General features: G+C 43.1%; 1 protein-coding gene across 1 annotated transcript; it reads right to left on the bottom strand.

Annotated features, from left to right (window-relative positions):
* Positions 1 to 1,251: 1,251 nt before the first annotated feature.
* LOC124263834 lies at positions 1,252 to 5,405 on the bottom strand. Its single transcript, XM_046698557.1, has 2 exons — positions 3,833 to 5,405; positions 1,252 to 3,099 (listed from the first exon to the last, which is right to left on the bottom strand). Exons 1-2 carry the CDS (start codon positions 5,237 to 5,239, stop codon positions 1,471 to 1,473), a joined length of 3,036 nt encoding a protein of 1,011 aa, XP_046554513.1. The 5' UTR covers positions 5,240 to 5,405; the 3' UTR covers positions 1,252 to 1,470.
* Between the last annotated feature and the right edge of the window lie 3,595 nt (positions 5,406 to 9,000).

The following is a 9,000-nucleotide window of genomic DNA, read 5'->3' as shown; positions in this document are numbered from 1 at the left end:
AGTCTGTCTTACTGACCCTGAAACAAATATATCCAAGACAGCCCATGCAAGTCTAGAATATGTGGCAAGTCTAGATTCCCACGGTCTGAAAATGAAGAAAGTCTCTGGGCTCCTTTTCATTACATGTATATTTTATGATTATTTTTTATGAACATTTTTTTTCTGTAAAATATGTTCCTTTCAGAGACTAGATGTTGGTCTACCCGCGAGATTGAAGGATTAGAAAAGTGAATCCAGAGATTTTACATGCGCTTCCGGACATGCTACACCCCTTGTGAATGTCCGCTATCCTTGAGTATGGGACATGTCCACCGTTAGCAGCGAGTGCATCGTCAATGTATAGAGTTTATTAAATGGGCATGAAACGCTTGTGGAATCGCTTGCCATACTCTCTGCAACTCTGCTGCCTACTCACGAACGTTTACTGGTGGATTTGGTACACGGCGTAGACGTCGATCCATTTCACCCCACGCATGCTCAGTAGTGGAGAGATTGGGTGTAACTGCAGCCTAAAGCAGTACCTGAACATTGTACGGTTGAGGAAATGGGAGAACGGGCATTATCATTTCGGAATGTCAATTCTGATGTTTAAGAAACGAAATTGACACTGGTCCGATAATTTGATCTCTGTATCCCACACCTGCCAAATTTCTTATATAATAACTAACTCACATACACTTATCCCACCCAAAAACATCAAAGAACGACCCTCAAAGCACCTCCTCTCCATAACGATCCTCAAGACGTCTGTAGACAGGTTGAAGCACGTCACTTCTGGATATGTTAGACTGGACTCGCCCTTCTCTACAACTGGGGAAAGCGGGCAACATGTCGACAACATATTGACGCTTTTCTCGATGACGTTGCCTCAGCATTGTTCGACTGGCGGGGCGACATGTTGTATCCCGTAATGACGTAAGTGTTGGGGTGAATACGCCGAAGTCCTGGAATGATCTGAGCAGCAGTCACTGCAGTCGTGAGTCGATGCATGATGTGCGGTTCATTAGCCGTTTCATCTTGAACTAACAACTGTCAGCTTTCCAAATCGACAGCAGAATTTGACATATATATGCTCCACGCATTTCATCGACATGCACATGTATAAACTTGTTGCACGCACATACGGAATTCACGAACTACTGTTTTTACATCTGTATTTGTGCATAGTTTCTGTTCTTTGCTAGTATATATTGCATAATATATGTCATTAGTGCAGTAATCGTAAACACGACGTTAAACCCCCACCTCACCTCACCACATTGTCATTTCAACTCTCTTATATGCATGTTTGCATAAAAAAAATGAAACAATGACATAAATATATTTCACAAATCGAGTGTAAATGAATTACTTGAGCCATCAAAGGGATGTGAACACATTGCATCACATTTCAATGTCAAATTGCTCCATTTTGAATAGGATGTACACCTCGAGCCCTCGCTAAACGGCCATGTTACATATCTGTGTAATTTAAAATCTTGAACTCTCAGTGTATTGACTCGATCTAGACCCAGTGTAGTCTGCGTGACGACAAACCTTTCTCCACATCCTGTAGACCCGACGATTGGCCACATATGATATGAAGATGAAGGCTCCCTGGCTTCCATTAAGAACAACCGAGATGTAGGATAATGCGCTGATGGCTGTAACCTCGGCCAAGATAGCCAACCCCCAAAACACTCCTGTCAGAGTCGACAATTTGATATAGACAAACATGTTTCTCCTGTCAAGGGAGGATGTCGTCTCAATTTTACTGATCTTGGATATCGTATAGATCGAGTAGGAGAACAGAACTGTATTTACCACAATCGTGATTCCAAGAGGTAGAACGAACGCCAAACCATTGACCTTTGGATCGTTGATATAGCATAACCGTTCACCATATCCAGTGGACGTACCGTGTGAAATGGCATAATTAGCGCCAATGGTTGCAGCAACAATTGCAGACGCAGATCCGTAGACGTAAAGGGCATACTTCATTAGAGTCTTCCAATGGATCGAATGGGCAATCCTACCTTTTGCCGATGAAGCAAAGACTCTGAACATATGATAACAACAGACGTTCATCCAGAACACCACCGTCAGCCACAAGAAATGGATGGCAACACCGATTATTTGGCAGGCCATTTTGTTCCCTGTACGTCCGGCACCGAACTGGAATGTTCCCTGAGCAGCAAAGAGCGACATGGACAAGAGCATGGTATTCTTGTTAGGGAGGCTCCGTAGGGCGGAAAACTTAAAGAAAGTAATCAGCGTTAAGAGGAGGCAGATCAGAGATATACAAGTACACACCAGGGAGAGATAACCCTGTACATGCGACATATTGTCTTCCATGATATATGCCTCAGTATCATTGTAGTCGTTTAATGCTAATCGGAGTGTATCAAGGCATACTTGTATTTCGAAATAATCCTGGAAATACTCTTCCTTTCGTAAGGTGGCATTTCCGGAGAACAGCAGAAGAGACCCGTTAGGAGATATAGTGAATTCCTCTTCATCCAATATGACATAGGGACATAAGAGTGAATGGAGAGGTACCATTACTTCAGGATTCAGGGGAAACCAACTAAATAATTCTGAGAGCCTATACAGCCATGTTCCGTAAGGCTCGTCCGAGCAACAGGTCTTAGCTAAAGGATCAAATGTAAAGATATGCCAGTCATCTCTATCAGCACTATAGTCATACCGTTCTGGCTGGAGAACTGTAACAGCACCATTGTACTGGAACACCCATTCGCCCCATGTTATATTGAACACGTAAGACTCGTATTCGGAACGTGAACCATTCCTCTCAGATCTAAACTCAATATGTATTCCAACATTATAATCCGTTTCTACACCAGGATCAGAATCAGGATATACAAGTTCTTCCACTCTAAAACTGTAAACAAGGACATCAAACTTAGAGAGCATTTCAGGCATGCTGTTCCTAACCATTGTCATTACGTCCGTCCAATTCTTCACATCAAATATGTTCTTGGTGAACGTGAATTTCATCACGTTGTAGTATTCTGTATGAAGAATGTCAGTGTCATCAAGGGCACAGTTTTCCCCTTCCAAATATCTGCCGGGTACACATTTGATCTCTCTGCATCTTTTCTGAAACAAAATAACTCATTGTGAATTTGGTTTCAAATTCCATGATTGAAGTTGCGTTAGTCTTGATTTAATGAAGGAAAACCTCATGTAGAGTATTCGCTGTTCGCAAAGGCTTTTAACACCATACCAATATACATCATACTATCAGGTAACAGTTTTTTCTTAGTACCTTGGGGGCGGTGGGGTAGCCTGGTGGTTAAAGCGTTCGCTCGTCACGCCGGAAACCCGGGTTCGATTTCCCCACATCGGTACAATGTGTGAAGCCCATTTCTGGTGTGCCCCGCTGTGATATTGCTGGAATATTGCTAAACGTGGCGTAAAACTAAACTCACTCACGCTCAGTACTTTGTGTATTGTGTCTTGTGTCACAATATTTTCCATTAATTCTGTTATTTCACAAAATAACAGTGCTGTTACTGGTTTGTCCGAATATTTGGTTTATCAGCTTTGTATACTACTATCCCACATTTTGAATAATGCTGGAGTTGGCATCACTGGTAGTTGGCATTTGGCGATACGACATTCAATCAAGAAGTAGGCATGTTCATGGGTACCAATCTCCCACTTCTTCACATCTATGTATAGAATAACTATCCGCAATGACTTGATGAGTGAGTGGGTGAGTGAGTTAGGTTTTGTGCCGCATTTAGCAATATTCCAGCAATATCACAGCGGGGAACACCACCAAAGGGCGTAAAACTAAACACATTCACTCAATGGTACAGGTACTCACTGTAACGGGATCTGACCATTCATTCTCTGCACAGGTTACTTTCTCAGCCTCTTCGTCTTGATTTCCTCCCCGGACGGTGAAGCTAGTCAGGACGCCCAAAGATATTGGAGCATCCTGCATGTCATCAGCAAAACCTGGAGGAATGAGTGAAATGGTGTTGCATAAAGAGCAAAAGACGTTCTTGTAAACTGTGCCATAGCTGTCTACCAGATATTCACTCGACTGGCAAAGAGTGTCCAGGACTGGATCGACGTATGCCAATATCCCACTGCTGTTACATTTGTCGACGATCCTATCCGCAGCTACTGTTTTATGCCAGCTGCATTGTCGATGGGTAACCGTCTCTGGAGCTGGTGTAAACGTGACATGACATTCTGATACGCCTCGCCCTTGAGTTGTCTCCCTTGTTGTTGTTTCATTACCATCGATACCAGAGCACGTAGTGTCATTCAACCAATGAATGACGTCAGTATCGTTGTTGCATGCAGCAAAGGCTTGATTAAAGTACGTCTGAAGTGTCCGGACGGATGTCACAGGGTACAGCTCATCGTTAACCACACTGGTTACACTGAACGGGCACCGCTTTATCATGTAGTACATTGTAGTGGTAAATCTACCTGGCCTCATACACACGTAGCCGACATCCAAATCGCGGGAAGGCACAGTACCATTTTCGTCCGGGCAGCAATCGCCGTATGATGTGCAGAGATTGTCACAATAGCACCTGCTGCAGCTGAAGGGCGAGTTCCGTGGAGGTGCTGACCAAACGATGGTGCCGTTCCTGCAGTGCCGTCCACAAGCTTCTACTTGGTAGGCGAGAGTGTAGCTCGTCTTTGGTCCATCAACAAGCACGAGCTCATCTTCGGCCCACTCCATCGGAGGAGGCCGATCACCATCGACCGTAGCATTGCCTGTGTTACTGTATACGGTGTCCTGGAAGGATGTGTTGGTTAGTAGGTGACTGGCACTTACATGAGTTGTCTCATTTGTGGATGTGATACTTCTTAGTACAAATGAATCAATTATGTCTGTGGTTTCTGTAGATGAGCCAAGCAAAACCGGGGTCGCTGACACTGAAACAGACGCGGCTGTTGTTTCTGCAGTTTTAATCGCTGAATCAAGCATGGCTGGGGTTTCTGTTGCTGAATCAAGCATAGCTGGGGTTTCTGTCGCTGAATCAAGCATAGCTACGGCCACTGTCATTGAATCAAACGTACCTGTGAGATCAGATACCCTGAGAAGGTTTGAGGTGCGTTCTGTTGCCGAATCATACACGGCTGTGGGCTCTGACGCTTGAACAAGCAGTGGGTCGGCTTCTGTTATTGAATCAAGCACGACTGTAGGTTCAGATACAGGGACATGCGTGGATAGGTCTATCGAGGAAGCCCATATCCCTGTGGACTCCATCACCGAAGAAGTTATGCCTATGGACGATTCACGATTTCCAGTTGGCGAACTCGCTGAGTAACCCTCATAACCGCTAGCAAGATTGTCTACAGAAGTCCTCCTCTCTGTGTCCCTAGAATCAAGCGTCTCGACGGCGATACTTGACCATAGGTTATACACAAGGAGAACCTGCAGCATCAACAGGGACTTCATACTGGATCTCCACGACAGGTGATTGAGGTTATCTGCAACAGATTGACACTGATGATAAAGGGTTCAGAACCAGTTTCCTTCACTGTTTATTGGTTTGTTGTTTAACGCAGCACTCAGCAATATTCAAGCTATATTGCGGCGGTCTGTAAATAATCGAGTCTGGACCAGACATCCTAGTGATCAACAGCATGAGCATCGATCTACGCAACTCGGATCCGATGACATGTGTCAACCAAGTCAGCGAGTCTGACCACCCGATCCCGTTAGGCGCTTCTTACGACAAGCATGGGTTACAGAAGACCAATTCTAACCGGAATCTTCACAGGTCCCATACTTTACTGACACATTTAACATGCATTAATCGTCCTAGTTTCCATTCGAGCGAAATAGCTGTTTTAGGACAATCATGAATGACTTCAATCTATACATTTAGCGTCAAGTTTTCCTTGTACAAAAATATATTTTGCCGAAAATCCAAACCGATTCATACAACCGGCTGTGCAGGTATACTGCAGGTATTTTTGAGTCAGTCGCTTAACACAAACCTTGGCTTACGGAACTAAGCTTTACTAATGAAATGTTCAAACTTAAAATACATATTAAGGTTCCTCTAATACTACATCATTGGAGTGAGTGAGTGAGTGAATGAGTATGGTTTACGCTGCTTTCAACAATATTCCAGAAATATCACGGCGGGGGACACCAGAAGTGGGCCTCACTCATTGTACTCATGTGGGGAATCGAACTCGGGTCTTCAGCGTTACGAGCTAACACTTTAATCACTAGGCTACCCCACAGCCCGGAGCCATCAGCTAACGTATTTTTGTTAAATGAGGCGGCTGGGGATCGAACCGTTGACCTTCCGTTATCCGGGTAAACGCACTATCCACTAGACTACGATCCGGTCAATGACACAGACCAGGCGGTAAATATATATCTATTCATATGACCTACAATAATATTTTATTCGTTTTTAGGTCATCGGCCCATGTACATCATTGAACATAGATATAATGATATAATGAAAGTGACAATGACTATACAATGCGCAGAGACAAAAATATCTAACATATTTCGCTACATTTAGAATAATTAGTAATGATCTACACGTAATACCCGAAGTGTCATCCATGGATATGTAATAGACGTGATGCTTCAATAGAATATTTTAACACTGACAAGGAAGAATTGCTTTAGAAAATAACATATGTTTGGTGGACATCTTGGAATTACATTTCACTAAGGCTTCCTGTAAAGTGACAAACACATAGTCCAGTTAAAATAGCCAAGGCATTAAATAATTACGTTAAGACAAGATAAAGATTGATTGGAAATAACATTTGAAAGATTTTAAAACCAGTCTCGACTTGGTAATGAACATGGAGAATAATACTGACACAACCCAAATCGGACAATTGTTTGACTTTTTAGGAGTGCATAATTTTTATTAGTTATTTACAAAATTGGTGATAGTCATTTCGAGGCATTAGAGATTTTCATATTTGATTTCAGTATTAATATGAATAGGAATATGGAAGTACATTTCCATGTGTTCGTTTAGTCAGTTCAAATAGGTGCACTGTATCTCCCCCGCTATATAGCCATGGTTTAGATGACACCAAGTCACACCACAGACATACAACACTTACCTTGTTAGCTACCTCAGAGTACTGACGGGGAACGGTGTTAGAAGCCTTTGTTTTGTACTTCACCGGCACCTCGTCAAGGAACCATGTGCTTTCGCACTAGACGTTCAAACGCATTGAATAATTTAGGTGTCAATTGTTAATCACTATGGTTACCAACGCCTGGCGTGTTTGTATATGAGAAGAACAGAGGTTGGTGATTGCTTAAATGGAGATTTCAATGCGTTCCTATCAAGCGAATTCTCCATCGCAGTGATTATACACTTGTGGGACTCGCAAAGCTCACATAATGCAATATACACTGTGTACATTGGTAGAGATGGCGTGGTTTTTTTAATTGGTCACCGATAAAACCCATACCCCGCCAATGCGCCTACGGTACCGTTTTCACAAAGTGTACTTTCAAATTGTGTATAAAGTAGGAATATAATCAAAACACCTTTTGGTTTTTGTATGAGATCAGCAAAATAAAGAAGAGGTTACTATTTGTGATCCCAGACAAACTTGTCGAGTTGAACTTCCAGATTCTTAATTTTAGCGAATAACAAATACATGATAGTTTCTTCCCGGTAAGCAAGTGAGTGAGTAAGTTAGTATATTTATACATCGCTTTTAGCAATATTCCAGCAAAATCACTGCTGGGGACACCAGAATTGGGCTTCACACGTTGTACCCATGTTGGGAATCGAACTCGGGTTTTCGGCGTGACGAGCGAACGCTTTAACCACTGGGCAACCCCACCGCCCGGCAAGCAAATGAAACTGTCGGAAACGTAATCCAAGTCAAATTGGGATAGCCCATTTATTAAAGAGCACGTGTTCAGTTTGTGACACTGTAGCAAGCATGTGTTCAGTGTGTGTCGCTAAATCACAAATGTGTTCAGTTTGTGTCGCTGAATGAAGCATGGGTTCAGTGTGTGTCACTGAATCAAGCATGTGTTCAGTGTGTGTCGCTAAATCACAAATGTGTTCAGTTTGTGTTACTGGATCAAGCATCGGTTCAGTTTTTGTCGCTGGATCAAGCATGTGTTCAGTTTGTGTTACTGAATCAAGCATGTGTTCAGTTTGTGTCGCTGGATCAAAGATGTGTTCAGTTTTTGTCGCTGGATCAAGCATGGGTTCAGTTTTTGTCGCTGGATCAAAGATGTGTTCAGTTTTTGTCGCTGGATCAAGCATGGGTTCAGTTTTTGTCTCTGGATCAAGCATGGGTTCAGTTTTTGTCGCTGGATCAAGCATGGGTTCAGTTTTTGTCGCTGGATCAAAGATGTGTTCAGTTTTTGTCTCTGGATCAAGCATGGGTTCAGTTTTTGTCGCTGGATCAAGCATGGGTTCAGTTTGTGTCGCTGAATCAAGCATGGGTTCAGTTTGTGTCGCTGGATCAAGCATCGGTTCAGTTTTTGTCTCTGGATCAAGCATGGGTTCAGTTTTTGTCGCTGGATCAAGCATGGGTTCAGTTTTTGTCGCTGGATCAAAGATGTGTTCAGTTTTTGTCGCTGGATCAAGCATGGGTTCAGTTTTTGTCTCTGGATCAAGCATGGGTTCAGTTTGTGTCGCTGGATCAAGCATGGGTTCAGTTTGTGTCGCTGGATCAAGCATGGGTTCAGTTTGTGTCACTGAATCAAGCATGTGTTCAGTGTGTGTCGCTAAATCACAAATGTGTTCAGTTTGTGTCGCTGGATCAAGCATGGGTTCAGTTTGTGTCGCTGGATCAAGCATGTGTTCAGTTTGTGTCGCTGGATCAAGCATGTGTTCAGTTTGTGTCGCTGGATCAAGCATGGGTTCAGTTTGTGTCGCTGAATGAAGCATGTGCTTAGTGTGTGTCGCTAAATCACAAATGTGTTCAGTTTTTGTCGCTGGATCAAGCATGGGTTCAGTTTGTGTCGCTGGATCAAGCAATGCCACAGTTCTGAGATTTCTTATTCAG

This window comes from Haliotis rubra, unplaced genomic scaffold (assembly GCF_003918875.1).
Source record: "Haliotis rubra isolate DU_JTF1 unplaced genomic scaffold, ASM391887v1 Scf9, whole genome shotgun sequence".
Lineage (NCBI taxonomy): Eukaryota > Metazoa > Mollusca > Gastropoda > Lepetellida > Haliotidae > Haliotis > Haliotis rubra.
The sequence above is the reverse complement of the archived record's forward strand: the minus strand, read 5'-3'. Positions and strand labels throughout refer to the sequence as shown.